At 43.7% G+C, this 22,216-nt stretch overlaps 1 protein-coding gene and 1 long non-coding RNA gene across 14 annotated transcripts in view; one reads left to right on the forward strand and one right to left on the reverse strand.

Annotated features, from left to right (window-relative positions):
• The window catches only part of LOC102166620, an 87,481-nt gene extending 82,504 nt beyond the window's left edge, over positions 1–4,977 (reverse strand). For all 3 annotated transcript variants that reach the window (XR_001297909.2, XR_002345848.1, XR_002345847.1), the window contains exon 1: positions 4,739–4,977. This is a non-coding gene — a long non-coding RNA (uncharacterized LOC102166620). The remainder of the gene's footprint in view (positions 1–4,738) is intronic.
• PKM (pyruvate kinase, muscle) overlaps positions 5,063–22,216 on the forward strand; it is a 60,974-nt gene continuing 43,820 nt past the window's right edge. For 2 of the 11 annotated variants that reach the window (XM_021099113.1, XM_021099117.1), the window contains exons 1-15: positions 5,063–5,224; positions 6,278–6,510; positions 8,923–9,123; positions 9,748–9,825; positions 10,579–10,673; positions 11,125–11,185; positions 11,419–11,509; positions 11,857–11,923; positions 15,441–15,590; positions 16,465–16,615; positions 17,191–17,244; positions 19,044–19,139; positions 19,402–19,494; positions 20,092–20,217; positions 21,463–21,528. In XM_021099113.1, coding sequence (XP_020954772.1) covers positions 9,121–9,123; positions 9,748–9,825; positions 10,579–10,673; positions 11,125–11,185; positions 11,419–11,509; positions 11,857–11,923; positions 15,441–15,590; positions 16,465–16,615; positions 17,191–17,244; positions 19,044–19,139; positions 19,402–19,494; positions 20,092–20,217; positions 21,463–21,528 — 1,131 coding nt within the window. In that variant the 5' untranslated portion in view covers positions 5,063–5,224; positions 6,278–6,510; positions 8,923–9,120. Of the gene's footprint in view, positions 6,511–8,922; positions 9,124–9,747; positions 9,826–10,578; positions 10,674–11,124; positions 11,186–11,418; positions 11,510–11,856; positions 11,924–15,440; positions 15,591–16,464; positions 16,676–17,190; positions 17,245–19,043; positions 19,140–19,401; positions 19,495–20,091; positions 20,218–21,462; positions 21,529–22,216 lie in introns of all 11 variants that reach the window. The other 9 variants (XM_021099108.1, XM_021099109.1, XM_021099115.1 and 6 more) reach the window with 8 other exon arrangements.

Raw genomic sequence — 22,216 nt, forward strand, 5'->3', positions numbered from 1 at the left:
TAAAGGGAAGGTTTTCATTGGCTCTACTTAGGTCACAAACCCTTACCTGAATAATCACTTTGGTCAGGATGATGGAGTCCCCTGCAGGGCCTGATGGGTCATGTATCATGGATCTCTGGGGGACGGAGGCAGGGAGGGGGCAGAGGTGGCACTGTGGCACTGTGGCTGTCAGCCCCAATAAGGAAAAGAATGTAAAAACATGTCCTGCATGGTCTGTAAACACATGCAGTTTGACCTGGATGGCATATAGGACGCAGGTGAAGGAGTGCTGAGAGCTAAGTAGGAGGCCTAGAAAGGGTTCAAGTTTTATCCTAGAGGCAGTTGGGAGCTATGGGAGAACTTTAATAGAGAAAAGACATGATCAGATTTGGGTTTTAGAAAGATTCCCCTAGGCAGCTAAGTGCAGAATAGATCAGAGGAGTAGATAGTGAGGTAACAGGTCTAGGTAGGAGGCTAGTGCAATGGTCCTGGTGAGGAAGAGTAGGATATAAAGGAAGGGCTTATTTAAGATGTATTAAGAGGTAACATGTAAGAAGCATATGAGGGAAAATTGGTTCCATTTACACGAGGGTGGGAGAAGTCTAAAATATTTCCCTTTCAGAGTTCTAGCTGAACAAGTCCTGGTGCTATTTACTAAGCTAGGATCATGAAAGACATGCCAATTGGGAGGAAGAAAATGAGTCTGCCTGTGGGACATACAAGTAGACTTGTCTCAAAGGCAACTTGAAATGAAATAAGGATGGAGATATACATTCAGGAGTCCCAGTCACCTACAGTCAGTGTGTCACAAAGGATGATTTAAACAGAAAAGCCATTTCTTGAAAGGGCACTGGGTATGTCGTGGGATGGCCAAGCAGGACATGTAAGCTTGAAAAATAACTGGGAACAATGGGAGGTCAATCCACCAGAGCAAAAGCTAAAATCAGATGCCAGCCCAGCTTAGTGAGAATATTGCCAGTGTCATCACCATTGGACACTGGATGTCACCACTACCGGTACCCACACCACTACAGCCCCCAAGCACAGGACAGAGCTGACCCCACTGCAGCCACTGCCCCCAGGATGACTACTCCATGGTTCTATCTCTCTGAATCATTTACTCTAAATCTGCATTTCTGGGGGCCACTTGCCCAGGCCTAGGTCACATGGCTCTGACTTACCTGCTAAAGAGCTGGGAAGGTGGAGTTCCTATTGTGGCTCAGGGGAAATGAATCTGACTAGTATCCAGGAGGATGCGGGTTTGATCCCTGGCCTCACTCAGTGGGATAATGATCCAGTGTTGCCCTGAGCTGCAGTGTAGGTCTCAGGTGTGTCTCGGATCCTGTATTGCTGTGGCTATGGCTGGTAGCAACAGCTCTGATTGGACCCCTGGCCTGGGAACCCCCATATGCTACGGGTGCAACCCTAAAAAGAAAAAAGAAAAAAAAAATTTTAAATAACATAAAAATTAAGAGCTGGGAAGGCAAAAAAACCCAAACCTTTTCTTTTTTTGTCTTTCTGCCTTTTCTAGGGCTGCTCCCGTGGCAGGTTCCCAGGCTAGGGGTGGAATTGGAGCTGTAGCCACCGGCCTACACCACAGCCACAGCAACGTGGGATCCGAGCCGTGTCTGCGACCTACACCACAGCTCACGGCAACGCTGGATCCTTAACCCACTGAGCAAGGGCAGGGATCGAACCTGCAACCTCATGGTTCATAGTCTGATTCATTAACACCTGCACCACGACAGGAACTCCAACCCAACCTTTTCAATGTCTGTCATGGAAGGCAGGCTCTGCTTACCTCCAAGACTTGTAATACAGGAAGGGGAATCACATTCTGGGAAGCTCCAAAATACCGGGGTCTGTTTCAGGGGGTGTTTTTGAGGTCACTGGGAAGAGTGATGAAACAAGAAATGGGTGTTGACTCAACTGGGTTTTTTTTTTTTTTTTTTAGTTATTATCATTTAAATAGTGAATGACAGAAAAGGAGTCTTAAGGAAGCTGTGAAGGAGCCATGTGAGATGCAGAAAGAAACTGGAAGAACACACCCCACAGGAGCCAACAGAGGAAAGGGATGCAGGGACAGCTGATCAACAATGCCAACTGACATCAACAGTCAAATCAGTTGAGCTCAAAATTTTCCAAGGGGGTTGGCAGCTCAGAAGACATCTGTAACTTTGGTGAAAGTATTTTCAGTAGAGATTTGGGGGAGAGGTCAGTTGACACTATATTTAAGGAAAACATGGGAGGTGAGGAAGTAGAAATGGAGAGTGTAAACTACTCCCTAGAAGCTTGGTTGAAAGCAAGAAAAAAAAAGTGTAATAGTAATGTGTGGGATGGATTTTTTTTTAGGTTGAGCTAGTTGATCAAGTTTATATGCTGAGATCAAAGAGTAGGCGAGAAGAAAAAGTTGAATATCCATGAAAGAGATATGTAAGTAAAGGAGAAAAGTTCCTGAAGAGACAGAAGGGAGAGAAAAACAGATCATGGTGAAAGGATTAAACGTGGATCTGAGACCTCTCTACCTCTGAGAAAAAAAGGTGGGAGAGATTCAGATGTTTGGAGTGGGCTGAAAATTAAGGCAGCTTCCTCTGTGTTGCCTTTACTTCAGCTGTGAAGCAGAATGGGGGACGGTGGCAGAGCTGATGTGTGGAAGGATTGCTGGGGACACTCAGGGCCTAGCTGAGGAGACTGAATTTGCAGTATCTGCATATTGGGTTCAAGGTTACGTTTTCTTAAGATTTATTCAAGGTAAAGGTGACTCATAGATTCCAAGTTCGGAGGGCCTCAGAAACTTTCAGGAACCAGAGAACAGTCTTATAATTTCTGGTCTTTGCCTCTCTATGCTCATTCTCTTTCCACACATAGTCTTTCTTCACTTTTCATTCCTCAGAGTAACTGGGAGTTGGGAGCACCACAGCTCCTAGGTTTATATATCTTCTGCTCAAGAAACCAGTCCACTCAGAATCATAATCTTTCAGCCCTATTCCAAGATTCCCAGGAGAGAACATTTGTTTAGCTCAGCTTGGATTAGGAATCCATTCACAGTTTGATGAACTACAGTCAGGGCACCAGGGGTCACATAAGAAGAATACAACCCTGGGCCTGCAGATCTGGAAATCAAGTGTAGAAAATATAATTCCCAAAGGATAGCGCTTGTGGGCTGGACTAACATAAGATGGTGTGCACTTGAAGCTCAATTTTGCAGGACTGGGTGATCTCCTTCATCCTGATTTAGGATAGGAAAATAGAGAAAGTAGATGGCAGGAATGATCCAGGGTTGTGATTTTAAGGGCAAGCATGTTAGCAAAAATGTGGTTAGAGTAACCGACTATAGGATCTAGACTAGATGGGAAAAGAGGCAAAGCCAGGAAAATCTTGATCAACTATGAGGCAGTTGTGACTCATGTGATTCATGATGAGTAAAAGAGCTGGTGGTGTGAAATGGGAGGGAGTGAGCAGGGGAAATTCTGGAAGGTTATGGTATACTGGATTCTGACATTTCACTCATGGGGACAGACCTCCCATGCTTACAACCAAGTGCTTCTATTCATACATTCCCCTGTATGTTTGGCTCCCCAAAGCTGCCACAGAGCCCTTGCCAGTGAGCTGTTTTAGGGAGCAGAGCCAACTCCTTCCCCAACTATTCTGAACTTCTACACTCTGGGCCTGTCTTCAAATCCTCTGATTTTATATCACTCATTTTTTAAAAAAATTTTTTTGCCTTTTGTGGCTGCACCTGCAGCATATGGAAGTTCCTGGGCTAGGGTCCAATGGAGCTGCAGCTCCTGGCCTACACCACAGCTGTAGCAATGACAGATTTGAGCCACGCCTGAGACCTATGCCTCAGCTCATGGCAATGCCAGATCCTTAACCCACTGACCAAGGCCAGGGATTGAACCGTGTCCTCATGGATATTAGTTGAGTTTGTTATTACTGAGCCCCAAGGAGAACTCCCTATTCCCTCACTTTTTTTCAGTTATTATACAAAATGTGTGTAACAAACTAATACTAAAGCAGTGTTGTGGCCCAGGCTGAGAGGCCAGGTGAGAAAAGTAGTGGCATCAAAGGGAGAAAGGAGTGAGAAGGCAGATGCTGAGGACATCCAAATGTAAAAAACATCATTGGGAAAATTCTGACTGAGGCCGGCTCAGGAGGGCTGCATATGTCATGTGTTTATATCACTCAGAGCCAAAGCTTCCTTGTGTATGCTGTGTTTAGCTAAAAAGAGGGAAGTAGATAGACAATAAGCCTTCCCCAATAGTGCTGATGGAAAAAACGAGCATGTAGTAACTCCAAAACACCTGATTCTGGTAAGGACGAAGGGAGGTCTGGCCATGTCTGAGGTCAATAACCACAATAACCAGTCAACAGCTTCCATTTATATGTGTTAGGCTGAACCATATAAATTTTTTGTTTTGTAAAATATGAAGAGTCAAATGCACATTCATACAATTCGACATACCTTCTCATTTCATCCTCACCACAAGAGCCCTATTAAACAGGTATTATTGTCCCCACTTCCCAGATGAGAAAATTAAGACTTGACGGAAACTCTAGAAAGTGAAAGTCTTGGTTCAAGGCTGAAAGAGTAAGTCCTGAAAGAAAGTTGTGAATCCAGATTTTCTGAATATAAGGCCAGAGTGCTTTCCAGCACACCACAGCTACCAGGGGCGCAAATGAATTAAACTTAAGAATTAAAAGACCCTGAGGTATTACAAACTAGAGATTCTTGGAGTCAAGAGGGTCTCAAGAGTACCTTCTCAATCTCTATCGCCGCCTGGGCTCCAAAGAGGCTTCCGGAGTGCTTTCCCTGCTCCTTCCTCCCAACCGCATGGGGCGCCCAACCATCTGGTTCAGCGGGCTCTCCCCGCCCTCTCAGGGCCCCTCTTGTTTCTCTACACATCCGCCGCCGACTCACAGCGCAGGCGCCCCCCCTGCTCCGTGCCTCCTCCCAAACGGCAACCACTGCGCAGGCACCTCAAGCCTGGCGTCGGGGGCGGGGGCGTGCCCAGGGGCAGGCCGCGTGGCAGTTGGTCCGAAGCGGACCACGTGGCCACGGTGCCCGCCGCGCGAGCGTGCGCAGAGTGGCTCAGCGCGGCCGTGACGGAACGACGAGGCGTGCGGGTGCGCGACCTCTCCCGCCCGGCCCCGGCCCCCGCCCCTTGGCCTGCCGCTCCGCCCCCGCGGGGCGTCCCGGGCCGCTCGTCCCCTCAGCGGCGGCCGCGCGCGGCCCGGGGTCGCCGTGAGTACTCGCGAGGCCAGCTTGTGGGGCGGCCGCCACGGGGACGGGGCGGGGCGGCCGAGCCGCGGGAAGGGTGCGGGGCCAGGGTGGAGGAAGTGAAGGGTTTGGACCCGGTGGCTCTGAGAGGCCTTCTGAGTTTAACAGGCTTCGCTTATGGCCGGGCGGCTGGCGACACAGATCGGGCTCAGAGCTTCTTCCCCGGGAGGCAGGTGTTGGGTGTCTTCGGGGTCTCCGGGGGAAACCGGAGAAGAGCTCTAAGTGCTTCCCCAAGGGAGGCCTCAGTGAGGGCCTGTTCTGGAAGCACGAGTGGCGGCCAATGTTGGGGGCTCACCCCGGCCTCTTCTTCCGCCGGGTACACGAGATAGCGCTGGGAAGCGGGCATCGCCGGGCGGTGGGTTCTCCCCCGCACTCTTTGTTCCATGGCCTAGGCTTTTTGAAAGGAGCACTTCGCTGCAGAGCGGAGTCACCTTCTTTCCCAGGACCGCCAAGCCGGGATCAAACGTTGAGATCGGAGGCTTCTTTGACTAGATGCAAAGTTGTCACGCGGAGAAGCGCTTTTGGACCTAGGCCAGGACATTTGTGATCCGGACTTGATGCTTATTTACTTTTGGCCTATTCTTATGCAAATTTTTTGTTAGCTGCTCTCTAGCGCTGACACCCTTCTCTGGGCATTCTTCATACAGTCAGTATTTGACTTGGCTTTTCTTGAAAGGGTTCCCTTGATTACCTCGTTTAGATAAATCAAATAGGTCTTTCTTACTAGTTCATTAACAGCTCCCTTAATTGGGTTGTAATCTCATCACTGGAAGAGTGGATGTCATTAGAATCTGACAAATGTGCTATAGTCCCCAGTTCCACTGTACGCTATTATACTTCTGACCCTAAGCAAGTTGCTTGACGTCCCTGCACCTGCATACTCTATCTGTAGTGTGAAAAGTTTAAAATAGGTTATATACAGCCTAGTTTGAAAAAGATGGTAGTCTCTAAATTGTTTCTTCACTGGACAGGAAAAATTCTCTCTGAACTACTTTTTTCTCCTTGTGGTAACAGCAGAAACCAAGCAGCAACAGCCCTTGGAGAGAGACTAAGCTTTCTTGACCTCTACAGTGGCACAGTGGCAAAGAGCTTGAGAAAGTTGGCACTTCTGGGCTACACCATTGTCATCCAGGACATTAATGCCTCCCTCTTTGTTCCTCTGAGACCGTCCAGATCAGCACCTGTTTATTTTCAAATCTCACAAACCCCACCCCAGATCTTCATAGTTTGGTTCTCAGCTGCTCTTGAAGGTGAATGGAGTCTTGCTTTTTAAAATCATTTTTGTATGGTTTTGTCTATGTGTAGATGTGTTTAGGTTCTTGTATTTATCTCCCCTTTGGCTTAGGTCACAGTTCATTCATTCATTCACTCATTCAATTAGCTATGTTATGAGGGACTGACAGTACAGACAGTGAAAATGCTCAAAGCCTCTGCCACCGTAGAGCTTACATTCTGATGGGAGGTAAATACAATAAACAAACATTTTGTCATAGAGTGGTAAGTGCTGTAGGAAAAAATAAAGCAAGGAAAGGGTTTGGAGAGTGCTAGTGTGTTGTGTATTGTGATTTTACTGTTTTATGTAGGATAGTCAAGGTGATCTTCAAGCAGAGATCTGAAAGAGTAAAGGAGCAAGCCCAGTGAATATGGGTGAAAAGCATTCCAAGAAGAGTGGCAAGCAGGCACAAAGACCCTGTGGTGGGAATATGCTTGATATGTTGGAAGAACAGCAAGTTAGAGAGTTTCAGTGATACTCTTCATTTCACATTTAGAGTTGATAGGAGACTCCTTAAAAAGTATGAAAGTAGCCTCTGGGTTTGTTTGTTTTTCTTTTTAGAATGAAAATTTCCAACTATATACAAAAGTAGAGAGTTTACAAACCCTTGTGTACTTATCACTCAGCTTCGTTTGTAATCAACATTTTATGATTTTCATCTGAACATTTCATCTGTTCCCCATTTTATTTGTGCTGGAATAGTATTTTAAAGCAAATCTTGGCGTTCCCATCGTGGTGCAGTGGAAACGAATCCGACTAGGAACCATGAGGTTGTGGGTTCTATCCCTGCCCTTGCTCAGTGGGTTAAGGATCTGGTGTTGCCGTGAGCTGTGGTGTAGTTCGAAGACATGGCTCGGATCTGGCGTGGCTGTGGCTGTGGTGTAGGCCAGTGGTTACAGCTCCAATTGGACCCCTAGCCTGGGAACCTCAATATGCTGCAGGTGTGGCCTTAAAAAGACAATAAAAAAGGAAATATTTAAATTAAGATTTGAATATTTAAAGATATCAAGCATTTCATCTCTAAGAACTTCAGCTGCAGTTTCCTTGTGCATTTTGTTTGTAATGGGTCAGGCAGCACTGTTGGCTGAAGGACTGCTATGTTGTTTGCCCTGGCATTGTGCTTTAGGTCCCCATTCTGGGTCAGTTACCAGGTTTAAATTGGTATCCGAGGAACAGACCACAAGCCCTTGGAACACACAAGGATTTAGAACAGTGGTCTCAGATTTTATCATTCATCAGAATAACTTGGAGGGCTTGTTAAAACATCCCATCTCTGAAGTTTCTAGTTCAGTAGGTTTCAGTATGAGGTCTGAGAATTTACTCTTTTTTTTTTTTTTTTTTGCCTTTTAGGAACACACCTGGAGCCCATGGAAGCTCCCTGGCTAGGGGTCGAATTGGAGCTCCAGCTTCTGGCCTATGCCACTGCCACAGCAACATGGGATCCCAGCCATGTCTGCAACCTACACTGCGGCTCATGGCAACACCAGATCCTTAATTTACTGAGCGTGGCCAGGAATTGAACCCACATCCTCATGGATACTAGTTGGGTTTGTTTCTGCTGAGCCACAAAAGGAACTCCATGAATTTACATTTTTAACAAGTTCCCAGGTGATATTGATTCTGCAGATCCACAGAACCAAGGATCTAGTAACCTAAGATTCAATAGAACCATGTTACAGACCAAGAACATCTCTCTTTAAGGTTGGGATGGATGAAACTGAGATAAATGTAGAGCCAAGAAGGCCAAGGACAGTGGTTTTTAGTTTTGTGAAAGGGCTAGGAGTTAGTGTTTTTCTGAGCATTTCTTTGGATCATTATTACATTAATTGGGGAGTGGGTTCCAAGATGAGTCCATGGCTTTATTTTGACTATGACAACTCAGACTATGAGTACCAGAGAATGGTCAGTGTTGTTGAGGACTTTTTAACTTGGCTCTGATTGTTATATGATGTCTTTGAGGGATGCTAGTGTTAAATAAGAGATTATGACTAAATCACCAGGGGTAAAGACTCCAAAAGAGTCTGCTTCTGATGGGCGTTGGTACTATGAAGAATATTCTAAAATGAACTGACTAGACTGAGTAGCATAAGCGTCTGGTTCTGCCACCATCACTTGTGGCGTCAGAGGTTTGATGCAGCATTGTGAACTAGAGCAAGGACGTGATTCAATCCCAGCCTTCCAGCTTAATTGGAACAGTAGTATCTTATGTTTGTATAGTGCTTTCATATTTCATTATCTTTAAAGAACTGTGCGTACATGCATTCAAGTATGTCTTCTTATGTGCAGGTGCCTACATGTGTATAATAAAAATATATGCTAACGTGTACCTGTGTATATGCCCCCTAGCTGTTAAGTGAGGATGAAATCAGTTGTTTTCTACTTTCCATAGGACAGCGAGTGACTTATTACCACCACCACAACAGAGCCTGCCTTCTCCAGCAGATCTCCAGTCAGCTCCCGACATCATCCCCACCCCCTTCTCCCTTGTGGCCTCCTAAATGCCCATCTCGTTAGCCTGGGTTCATCCGGTGGTATGGAGGGGTGCTGCCTAGCACTGACCTGGAAGTGTGTGTGACCCTCTGACCCAATGGTGAGAACTGATTGCCCACTTCTTCAACTGATCACTGGGGGCAGATGGAACAGACTGCAGACCACCTTTTCCTAGTATTTTCCTTCCCACCCTTTGGGAAAGTAGAGTGGCTATTTGAAGTTAGAGAGAAGGGGCATGGGAACAGTCTTACTTGGTGTCTACAGAGGGAGTTTTCTTGGGAAGGAAGGGGAGAGTTAAATACTTAAGGGATAAAAAAAGGGAATTATGAGACGAAAGAGTTTAGGTAGGCTGGGGAGCTGCCTTAGGTAATGACCCTAGAAGTGGCCAGTATGTACTTGAACCTAGATATCCTAGAAATTAACTCTGACATCAAAGTGCTCCTCACCCTCAGTCATCATACCAGTATTTAAAGAAGGCCAAAATTCCCTGTTGTTTTCTTCCATGCCACCAAGTCAGTGATGGGCCATGGATGTGACCAGATTTAGGAAGAGACTGAGACCCTTCCAAAAGATAAGGTGAAGGGAACAAGGGGATTAGGGCTTCAGTTATTCTGTTCCAAGAGACCTCCCGTTCTTTGTGGAAATCTGTTTCCCATCTTAATTTGACTGTGTTCCCTGGAATAACACGGACCCAGCAAAGCATTGTACCCTTATTTCTTATTAGGACATCAAAGGCCAGTTCTGGAATGATGATGATTCGGAGGGAGATAATGAATCAGAGGAATTTCTCTATGGAGTTCAGGTGAGGTCCTAGCCCCCAAAACCCATGTTGCATGATCTAAATGTGTGTTTCTCTCTTGATACATTGGAAGTGAAAAAGATTGTTTTGGAGCAGAGATAAGATGAAGACCTAATGTTGGTGTGGTCTGAGGATTGTCATGTTAGAGCTAATTTCATATCTTTGCTCTTGCCTGGGACTCATACTTTTCCCAGGGTAAACTGCATCCTCTGTATGTGGAGCTTACTCATATGTTTAGTTGGAAATAATTATTTTCTGACTATTTCCTCGCTAGCCAGTGGGAGTAATTTTATTCATTAGCATCAGAATTTTAACAGATTATTCTGCCAGTGATTGGTTAATGCTGTCACTGTCCAGTGCATGATCCTGAACAGGAATGTTGGACTTTTAAAGTCAGAACCAATCTGATTTAAATTCTGTACTCTTCAGCATGTTCTGAGTTCTCATAGAAAAGATACCTAAGTATCCTGGTCAAGGTCTGAGAGAAGAGTTGAGACTTATGGATGTGAGCTCCTTAAGCAAAGCCCTCAGTTGGTCTACTGAAAATTCTTAGAGTGGTGATGGAGATCCCCATCACCTGTCTCTCAGATCCCCAGCAAGAGCCACCACCAAGAGCACCTTCATATAAGCAGCTCTTGCTTATATGTATTGCTGTAGTTTGATTTTCCTGTTCCTGATGTTTCTTCATGTTCTATTTTCATCTATTTCCTTCTCCCTGTATCTTTCCTCTCTCCACTGTTTTTGCTGCTGACTCAGGGGAGCTGTGCAGCTGACCTCTATCGACACCCACAGCTTGATGCAGACATTGAAGCCGTGAAGGAGATCTACAGTGAGAACTCTGTATTCATCAGGTGGGACTTGACTTTCTGGGATGGCAAGGGAATCAACCACATCTTTCCAAGTTGTTAAAATGACTAGAGGTTTTCTTCTTTATGGTGTGATGAGTTGGGTGCGGTCTGTGGATATTGATGAGCTACGAGCTTAATGATAGTGGGAGTGGCTCAGAATATTTAAGGTTGGCTGACAGGAATAAATAGGGAAGTGCAGCCACTTTTCCTAGAAGTTCCCTCTTATCCTAGACTCCTCTAGGCTGTTTCCCCTTTAAGATAAGAAGGGCTTCTGGCCTGGAGAAGACCTTGATCATAAAAGTGGGATGAGGCTATAGCTAAGAGCCTAAATACAGAGTTGCCTTCCACCCTTCCCTTTCCCTTGTCCCCAGGCTCAGTTCTCTCTCCACTTCAGTCTCTGTTCCCTTCTTTCTCCCTTAATGAGTCTCACCTATGGTCACCTGTATCTCTATAGAGAATATGGAACTATCGATGACGTGGACATTGACCTCCACATCAACATCAGCTTCCTCGATGTAAGTGGTGCTAGTAGCTGCCAACAACATGTCTGTTGGGCTTGTGGATTGGAGTTTGACTTGTAGGCTTAGAATCTTGTTTCTGAGTACTGTATTCAGAGCACATCCTCTTCATCCTTGTCTTTCCTTGACCATCAGCAGACAGTGGTGTGTGCATGTGTGTCATATAGGGAAAATGTCAAGTCCATTCCTCTCTGTTGCCACACTGGAAACTGTTTCCCTTACTCTTTTAGGAGGAAGTTTCTACAGCCTGGAAGGTCCTCCGGACAGAACCTATTGTGTTGAGGCTGCGATTTTCTCTCTCCCAGTACCTCGATGGACCAGGTAAAGGCAGTGACTTCAGGCAAGTGGGTGCTTTGAATGTGGTCTAGTCCAAAATCTTAAGTTAACTGAGGTAGAGAACATCCCTTAAAGGCCCTTTTTATTAATGAAATTGTTTTCTCTAGTCCCTGGATATTATTTATTCCTTCTTTCCCCTCAACTTCTCTAAGGAAATATTTGAAATTGGTCAGTTAGTTCCCAGATTCTACCTTCTGCCTCGATGTTTTCCTTCTCCATCATTGGTGTTTAGAGCATCCTTAGAATCTGAGGAAGCTAATCCACTGAACTGGAGCTGTGGACTCCCAAGAGGATAGACACGCATATGTAGGAGCTTTCTCTTCTCTTTGCAGAACCATCGATTGAAGTTTTCCAGCCATCGAATAAGGAAGGATTTGGGTTGGGTCTTCAGTTGAAGAAGTAAGAACTTTTTTTTTTTTTTTTTTTTTTTTAATCTTGTTTTAGGGGTGCACCCACAGCATATGGAGATTCCCAGTCTAAGGGTCAAATTGGAGCTGTAGCCGCCAGCCTCTGCCACAGGCACAGCAACCTGGGATCCGAGCACATCTGTGACCTATACCACAGCACACGGTAACACTGGATCCTTAAGGCACTGATCAAGGCCAGGGATTGAACCTGTATCTTCATGGATACTAGTTGGTTTTGTTAACTGCTAAGCCATGATGGGAACTCCAGGAAAAGTAGGAACTTTGATCTTTCTGGTTATGAACTTTTTTTTTGCTTTTCAGGGCCACACTTTCGACATATGGAAGTTTCCAGGCTAGGGGTTGAATTGGAGCTACAGGTATTGGCCTATGCTACAGCCACAGCAGCATGGGATCTGAGCTCTGTCTGTAACCTGCACCACAGCTCATGGCAATGCCAGATCCTTAACCCCACTGAGCAAGGCCAGGGATTGAACAGGTGTCTTATAGATACTGGTTGAGTTTGTTTCTGCTGAGCCACAACAGAAACCCCTTGGTTATGAACATTTGAGGGGAAGAGATGTGGATATGTGGATGGACAGACAGAAATCTCAAATAGATTATTTCTTTCCAAAAATGTATTTCTGAGATATGCCCAAGAAAGAGTAAAATTAATTTGGGCCAAATTTCTGGTTGTGTGGGGAAGCTTATGTTTTTGGGGTATCTGCCCTTCAGACTTCTTGGAGGTGAGAAGATAGGCTTGAGGAAAAGCACAACCCTGGAATTTGAGTCATGCTGATCACATTTCCTGTGTGGTTTACTCAGAGTAGGGCTCTAGGAGCTCAGAGAGTTTTAGCTATTGAATGTGTGGGGCACCTTACTAAGTATTTGGTATACAAAGAGAAGTGAATTATAGATTCTCCCCTCAGTCACGTTCCAAATAGAGTCCAGTGGATACATGTTCTAATACAAGTGAATATGTAAGGTTTAGAAAGGACACAGAGGAAGTTATAACTCAGTCTGGTGGCAGGTGAATGAATGAAAGATGAAAGGAGGTAATTAATGGTTTTCAAGAATGGGTAAGAGTTGCCCATGAAGACAGTTTCTGAGGGTAACATTTGCAAGGGCACAGTCATGTGTAGGAAGCTTAAAGTAGTTATATATTGCTGGTAAAATGCAAAGGGAGTAGGATCTAAAGCTAAAGAAGTACTAATGAGTCCAAATCAGAGAGGATCTTGAAATTTTATTTTGTAGGCAGTGGGAAGATTGAAGGGTTTTAGGCAAGAAAAGGACTTGATCAGTTTTAGTTTTAAAAAAATCATTTTGGTAGCATTGTGCAAAGATAGAAAGGATGAGACAAGAGACCAAAACTATTTTTGTAGGCGACATTTGTTGGAGTCCATCCATGAGATGATGTAAACCTGAGCTAGGTATGACTCTAGGTAAGAAGAAAGGCTAGAGAGATTATTTGCAGGGTATAAAATTCATAAGACTTGATGACTGAGTTGGGTATATTATACATGACAAGAGCCAAGGAGTAGTGGAATATTACTCATGCGTTTCCAGCCTGGATGTATATTGTAATACCAGTAATCTAAATAGGGGCTTAAGAAGAGTAAGTTCATAGGATGAAGATTAATAATTAGTTCCATTTTAAACATGTAGTTTAAAGGTAACTTTGGGTTATTCAAGTGGAGAAGCTCAGTAGAGAGATATATAGATTTGATACTTAAAGGAGAGGTTCAGGTTGAAGATTCGTATTAGTTATAAGGGTCAGAATTGCAGCTATCATAGAATATGGTGCTCAGAGATTGCTAAGGGAGAGCATGATAGAATGAGAAGAAAATAGAATCAAGGGCAAAACACCCTTTAACATCCAGACAGAATGCCAAAAGTAGGTAGAGGGAGAGAAACACTCAAGGTAGGACAGAGAAGTTGGAAAAGAACGGGAAGAGAATAGTGTCATTGAAGGCAAGGAGGAGTGTTTCTACAAGGAGGGCCAAAATTTCTGTTTGATTTAACATCAAAGTGAGAGCAATTGTAGCGCAGTGGTGAAGGTAGAAACCAGACTGTACTAAGTAAAAATTCGTCATTGGCAATAAAAGAGAAACAGTAAGTATGGGTTGAGAAATTTGGTTGCAGATAGGAGAGGAAAAGAGAGGTAGCTAGGCTGAGGTGCCAAAAGTTGAAACTTTTTATAGACTTGGGTAAAGGAACTGACAGGAAAGGGGGATGGTTGACAGATCAAGGTCCCTATAGAGGGTCTGAGATCTAGGGTACAAATAGAGCAATTTGTCCTTAATAGGAGGGTCACCTTGTCTTCGGAGAATGGAGGGATCAAGGTAAGGGTAGAAATGGATTTTGTGGTAGGGTTGCAAAATTTTCAGTTTTCTTTACTGAGAAGAAAGGTCATTAGTTGTAGGGTTGTAGGTGAAGTTAGGAGCTTAAAGGAGATGATAGGATTTAGAATAACAGTGTAGAATGATATGAGAGAGAACTGATCAAAGAGAAGTGAAAGGATTGACAAGACCAGCTGAGGGCCCAGCTCAAGTTGGAAACCATAAATTTAGGGATGTAATTTTTTGCCCAACAAAGTCAGTACCCCTCGTGTCCCTTGTCTTTTTCTTCACTGTTCACAAGGCAGTGGGTGGTACTCACTATCCCACCACTTTTGTTCCACTCTCAGTATAGTTATTCTTGGCAATAAATTGCCAGGTTCACAGCCCTGGAAGACACACCTCTAAAGGCAGAGGATCTGAGAATTTCTCTGGTCCATTAGATGAGGCCTGCTAGCTAGTGGGTATATACCCACTGAGGTAAAGAGGTACTTTAGGACAGTACATTTCCATGTGCTAAGGTTTTAACAGGGGGGTTCTTTAGATCCACATTCCCTTGTAACAACTAGCTTAGTGGTCCCTGGGTCTGAATTTTAGATTAGTTGCCTTTTGTGATCCTGGTCCCCCAACCCCCAGATCGGGAAACATGTAAGATGAAGACAGGATTTCATTACCATCTTACTGCAATTTTCTTTTCTTTCTTTCTTTTTTTTTTTTTTTTTTTTTGTCTTTTTGCCTTTTCTAGGGCTGCTCCAGCAGCATATGGAGGTTCCCAGGTTAGGGGTCGAATCGGAGCCATAGCCCTAGGCCTATGCCAGAGCCACAGCAACGGGGGATCTGAGCTGCATCTGCAACCTACACCACAGCTCACTGCGATGCTGAATCCTTAGCCCACTGAGCAAGGCCAGGGATCGAACCTGTAACCTTGTGGTTCCTAGTCAGATTTGTTAACCACTGAGCCACGACGGGAACTCCTTACTGCAATTTTCTTATGTGTTACTAGCCTACATACCTCATGTTTTCTGTAATCACGCAGATATGAATAGAAGTTTGAATGATTAAATAAATGAAAAGTTCATTTACTGCAGAGAATCATTTCACAAGGCATCACAGTCCTATGTCTTGATCACTTCCCTGCCTGGGCTTCCTTAAGCCTGTTCCTCTTTGATTCCTTAGGATCCTGGGTATGTTTACATCCCAACAATGGAAACATCTCAGCAATGATTTCCTCAAGACCCAGCAGGAAAAGAGGCATAGCTGGTTCAAGGCAAGTGGTACCATCAAGAAGTTCCGAGCTGGCCTCAGCATCTTCTCACCCATCCCCAAGTAAGTGTTCCTCCATAAGCTGATTATCTCTTATCACCTTAATCTCCTCTAAGCCCCTACCTCACCTTGATTATGTAAACTTACATATTCTTTCCTCTCCTCAGGTCCTCTGAATTCTGTGTCTTTAATTATTAACACCATCCACATGGTCCTGTCCCCTATGTGTCTTTACCCTTTTACTCCTGGCCCAGTAGTCATACCTTGTCCTTTATGTAAAACCCAGTACCTAGCTCATGGTATGTATTTGGAGAAATGTATGCTAATCTCTCCACCTATCCTGTCTTTGACCCTCATCCTTATTCCCTATGCTAAGGAGGCAGAGTCAGAGCACCAAATCCTTGCTTTTCTGGAAGGATACACTGTTTTATTATCTAGGTTCTAGAAATAAATTCTGCTCCATTCTTTGACCCCAGGTCTACATTTTCCCCTCCCTGGTGCCTTCTGATCTTTTCAGAGGCAAAAACAAACCCAGATTGTAGTTTTCCTTACACAATTATTGTCAGTCAAACATTAGGCTCTTTGGGGTCCAGCTGCCTCTTGCCTAGTTTAATCACATATATACAAATGCATGCGTGTGTGCACACACACACACAGTAGGTGAACTAGGCATCCTCTCCTTACCTGGCCTAGATGCCGTAGAGATTGACCTAGGCTTTGCCTCTGCCTGCAACTTCATGTTCTAATCTTAAGAACACACAGATAATGACATAAGATGTCTGGTGATCTCCTTGTTTTGACAATTTGATCCAATGAAACTTTCCTCAGATATGAGTTGCTCTTTGACTTAGCTTGTTTGGTACTTTCTTATCTCCAGGCCTCTTCCAGACTCATACTGAATCCCCAGTTTCATCACTTCTCTTTACTTTCTCTTCAGGTCTCCCAGCTTCCCTATCATACAGGACTCCATGCTGAAAGGCAAACTGGGTGTACCAGAGCTTCGGGTTGGACGCCTCATGAACCGTTCCATCTCCTGCACCATGAAGAACCCCAAAGTGGAGGTGTTTGGCTACCCTCCCAGCCCCCAGGCAGGTCTCCTCTGCCCCCAGCACGCAGGCCTCCCTCCCCCAGCACGGACCTCTCCTTTGGTACATGGGCTGAGTTAGGGTTTGACTTGGGTATCAGAGGATGGGAGGGGAAATGTGGGAATATGATTTCTCAAGATGAGGTGGGGATCTGGTTGTCAGGTATCAAAAACCATGACATGAATCATGAGGGAGTAGAATGAAGCACATTTAGTGGTTGTGAACTCATATTTAAACAGTCTGGCAAGCTTCTCTGATGGTAGGCAAAGAGTCTGGGGTTGGGCAGCTCAGGGAAATGTCATGTGTAATATTATTAGGTTGTGGTTAGGACTTGGTAGTCAGCTGCTATAGAGACCTATTCCACGTACTTTGGAGAGGGTTAAGGACAGGTGAGCCTTTTTCAAGAGCCTTTGGCCAAAATGTCTGAAGGTCTTCTCTCCAGCTTGGGGACTACTTAGACTGATCAGAGCTAGGGCATAGCTACTTTAGGAGAATTTTAGGTAATGGGTATGAGTGAGGTCTTTCTAGGCACCAGCTTCATAGGAGGCTCATGGGATTTGTCTTTTTAATCTCATCAGGTCAGTGGTCACTGCAAGAACATCCCCACTCTGGAATATGGATTCCTTGTTCAGGTAATCAAGTCTAAAGCTTCATGCATAAGCCTTTCCCGTTTTCTGACCCATCTAATTCCCCAATACCTCCCAGCTTTTCAGTCAGTTAGCACACATTTCCTGAATTGCTCTATTTCTAGAACTAAGTAACTGTTGTTCAGATAGGAAAAAAGAAGGCACAGTTCCCATCTTCAAGAAGCTTGTAGCATTACTGGGAAGACAACACTCACAGACTACTTACAATCTAACGTCAAATGAGGCACTGCAAATTTTAAGTGCACAGGTGCCAAGATGAGAGTTAAAAATGAAGCTAATTTTCTTAGATTCCCACACATCCTTGCTCATGTGATCTTTACATTTCCTCACAAACTTTCCCTGCTTGACCACCACTGGTCGCTTGCTTCTTTTTAAAACCTTTTTACTTTCTGGACACAGTTTCACTTTTGCATCTGCAATTCCTTTGTTCATGTCATTCCCTCCAGTGGCCTTCTTCCCTGTGTCTGCCTGTTGCAATCAAAGTCTCTGATGCCACCTTTTCTATAAAATCTTCCCTTTTACCTGAAATATATTAGCTGGAAATATGTCTCCTCTCACTGAACTCACATAACACTTTTTGTTTTATATGGCACTGATGTGTCATGTGCCACATGCTGCCTTGGATTGTAGTTAATTTGTGTACATACCACATCTCTCCTGTTGGACTATAGTGTCTGAGAAAACTTTTGTTACTGAGTAATCAAGGAGACCTTTCACCAAGTTAGGTACATAGTAGGCATTCAGTAAATCCACATTAAAGGAATGAGTAAAAGCCCTTGTATGTCCATTTACTATACCAAAAGTTTGTGAAATGGAAACAGTTTGATTTATACACAAAGTATATACGTGGTTGGAATAGCCATGTTAAGACAGTGTGTAAAAAAATACGTTAGAATATTGCTGCATGAGCTCTGGATTTGTGCTGTCTGCCCAGCATAGGGTTTTATCTATGATATTGATCAGTTTACAGGCAGATTGTTCTTGGTAGTAAAAATGGCTCTTCTGGCCCCCTGACATCTAATCATGGACTGAATACTCGTTTGCCACACAGACACAGTCTTTAATGACTACAGTTAAGGTTAATAGTTTGATTAGTACCTGTAAATGTTTATGAAGTATTTCAAGATTCATCTCATTACTCTTGATACCTCTTTGAAGTGAATAATGTGCACTTTGTAAATGAGGAAACCAAGGCTCAGGTTAACTAAATTGCCCAAAGTTATATATGATATTAAGTAGCGGAGGAGGGGAGTTCCCATTGTGGCTCAGAGGAAATGAATCTGACTAGTATCCATGAGGATGCAGGTTCAATCCCTGGCCTTGCTCAAGTAGGTTAAGGATCCAGTGTTGCTGTGAGCTGTGGTGTAGGTCGCAGATGCTGCTCGAATCTGGCATTGCTGTGGCTGTGGTGTAGGCCAGCGGCTACACCTCCGATTCTACCTCTAGCCTGGGAACCTCCATATGCCACGAGTATGGCCCTAAAAAGAAAATAGATCGATAGATTGATAGATAAAGATCAGTCAAAAAATCCCATACTAAAGAAAAAATAGTAGAGGAGGGATCTTAACCAAAGTCATCTACCATGTCTGGTCTTGTTTTTACTATAACATTCAGTCTTAGCTCTAGAGTCAGGCCATCAGTTTAACTAAGTGTAGAACCTAAGAATAGATTCTACCTTACTTACATGTCTGGGAGGTAGGAGAGTAACAGAAAGAAGTTTAAATTATTTCCTGTATTTGGGTCTGTACTTCTGAAAGACTTAATAGAATCTCTTCTCCCTCCAGATCATGAAATATGCAGAGCAGAGGATTCCAACATTGAATGAGTACTGTGTAGTGTGTGATGAGCAGCATGTCTTTCAGAATGGGTCAATGCTCAAGGTAAATGCCTCAAATGTGACCCTCTTCCTTAGACCCATGGCTAAGACCGCTTCAGACCTCATCTCTATTTTCCTTTCTTCCTGGGTCTGTGGTAAAGGTAGAATTCTGTCTCTACTCCTTGAGACTTTAGAAATCTCATCAATGCTACTTGGAAAGATAAGGATTATCATTCTAGAGTTGTCTGAGGTCAAGATTGTCCCTCACTCCTTACCTTCTTATTGCACACCTCTTACCACCACCATCTCTTAATATTTCCATTCAGCCAGCTGTTTGTACTCGCGAACTGTGTGTTTTCTCCTTCTACACATTGGGAGTCATGTCTGGAGCTGCAGAGGAGGTGGCCACTGGAGCAGAGGTATGGGGGAGAGAAAAGCTGCTGGGGACCCAGGATCAAGAAAGACCAATGAACCTAGCAGTTTCACCGCTTGGAATTTAATGTCCAGAAATGCTTTCCTATGTCAGGATATTGACTGTAGGATTGTTTATAACAGCTTTTTTAAAAATGGATACAGGCCCATCTGAATGAAGTCCATTTAAGTTATGGTATTTTCTTACACTGGAAATACTATACAGCTGTTATTTATGGATAGAAAATTACATATAAAAGAAAATACAACCGTATGTATAGCACAGTTCTTTTTTGTTGTATTTCCTATATAATAACTATTTCTCTAGGAAAACTATCTGGAAGAGTATATATCAAACTTAGCTGTAGTTACCTGTGAGGAATGGAATTTGGGGATGAGGGGATGGTTTCTATCTTTTTAAAATCACTCTTTTAAATATTATTCTTATTAGGAGTTTATATTTTCTAATGAGAAAATGATACACATATTTGCTTTTGAAAAAAATGCTGAGAGCCTCCATAAGGTAGACCTATGCTGGCTACTGTGTGACTCCCAGCACTGGGAAATCATTTCGCTTCTCATCTCTTTCTCTCCTTTTCCCTAAGGTGGTGGATCTGCTGGTGGCCATGTGTAGGGCAGCTCTGGAGTCCCCTAGAAAGAGCATCATCTTTGAGCCTTATCCTTCTGTGGTGGACCCCACTGATCCCAAGACTCTGGCCTTTAACCCTAAGGTATAGTTGCTTGGGAAGAAAGTCAGGACAAAGGAACAGAAATGCTAAAGATAATGGGAGACTATGGGCTATCATTCTAGTGTACACAACAGGTTGGAATAAGGGGAACTCTTAAACCCTAAACTTTGGTTGTTTTAGTGAATAAATAAGTAAACATAACTTGCAATATAACAGAAACAATAACGTCTGAGTTTGTCAGAAGAAAGGGAGAAGAGTTAATATTAGTTTTGTCGTTATAGGAAAGAATATAGACTTTGATTCAAGACACACTATGATTCCGTTTAGGTTCCGTTGCATCCTAGCTTAATGGTGTTAGGCAAATCACTGAATATGTCTGAACCTCAGTTTCCTTATAATGCCTATTATAAAAATAAGAGATAACATAAAATACTATATTAGTAAGGGTTCTCTAGACAAACAGAACCAGTAGTTAATATATGGAGATATTTATTGTAAGAAATTGGCTTATGTGATTATGAAGACTGAGAATACCAAGATCTGTGGTGGGCAAGCTGGAGATTCAGAAGAGCTGACGGTATAGGGTCCAACCCAAAAGCCAGCAGGTTCAACATCTAAGAAGAGCTCATTTTTCTGTTTCAGTTTGAAAGCAGGGAAAAAAAAAACCAATGTCTCAGCTCTAGGCAGTCAGGCAAGAGGAGTTCCTTCTTACTCAGCTGTTGTGTTCTATTCAGGCCTTCAGCTGATTTAGATGAGGCCCATCTGAAGAGGGAGGGGTATCCGCTTTCCTCAGTCTACCCTCAAACGTTTATCCCATCTAGAAATGCCTTAACAGACACACCCAGAATAATGTTTGAGCAAATGTTTGGGCAGTCCATGGCCCAGTCAAATTAGCACAATTAACAGTTGACAAAATTAACCATCATGTGTTCCCAGCAGAGTGCTTCACTATTACTCATTGCTGTGTATCAGGCACTATACCAGGTTCTTTACATATGTTAATCTTCAGAACATCTCTATGAGAATAGTGGGATTTTGTGTTTTCACTTACACAGAGATACTGAGGTCCTAAGAGGCATATAACTTACCCTATTATGCTCATTTGGTAAAAGAGAACATACATACTATTCTAGAACTTCCTGACACTAAATATATGTTCTTTCCATGAAATATGCTGTTTCCCAAGGGCCTAGTCTTCTTTTGTACATGTCACCCTCCTTTACATCACATCTCACTCTCTTCCTCTTTTCTTCACCTGGTTCTTCTCTTCCCATTGATTCCTTGCAGAAGAAGAATTATGAGCGACTTCAAAAAGCTCTGGATAGTGTGATGTCCATCCGGGAGATGACCCAGGTATTCTGCCCTTTGCCTGTCCCCTGTGTTATGCCTGCCGGCTCATGTGCCCTATTCTGCTTGGAATTCATGGGAGTGGAATGAAGATTTAGAAATGTTACTCAAATCTCTCACTGTATTTTCTTTAGTCTTCCCTTTTTAGCCTTCCCAGTCTTTGTTCTCTGTTTTGTTAGCTCTGTTACACCTCTTTCTCTCTCCTATGTCTCTCTTAACCTTTACCTTTATTGCTGATTTATTCGCAAGTTGTTCATATTTAATGTTTTTCCCATAATTCTTAGGGCATCAGAGAGGTGAGGGAAAGCCCTTTGCCCAGGGTTGGGAGGGTGAGGAGGGGGGCTTGGAGGTAAGGAACTAGATCCAGGGGCCTACATCTTCTATCCTTCTAGGGGTGGGGCAGCCACATGGAGCAGTGATCATCCTTTGACTCAAGGCTGTCCCTCACCAGACTTCCCCACCCCTCGTCTGCAATCTCTGCATGAATAGACATTCATTTGTACTCACATTGACAGGTGGGCCTCTTCTCAGCAAATCCTATATATCACAATTCAGATTAACACATAAGATACACCTAGGAGGGATAATTTACTTGTCGGAAGAATTCTTTGCTTTATGTCAAGTTTTACCACAGGATTCCTTAGCCTAATCTTTCTGCGACATTGATTTTGTTTATTTTTTTGATTTATAGTAA

The sequence above is a fragment of the Sus scrofa genome, chromosome 7, assembly GCF_000003025.6.
Source record: "Sus scrofa isolate TJ Tabasco breed Duroc chromosome 7, Sscrofa11.1, whole genome shotgun sequence".
Taxonomy (NCBI): domain Eukaryota; kingdom Metazoa; phylum Chordata; class Mammalia; order Artiodactyla; family Suidae; genus Sus; species Sus scrofa.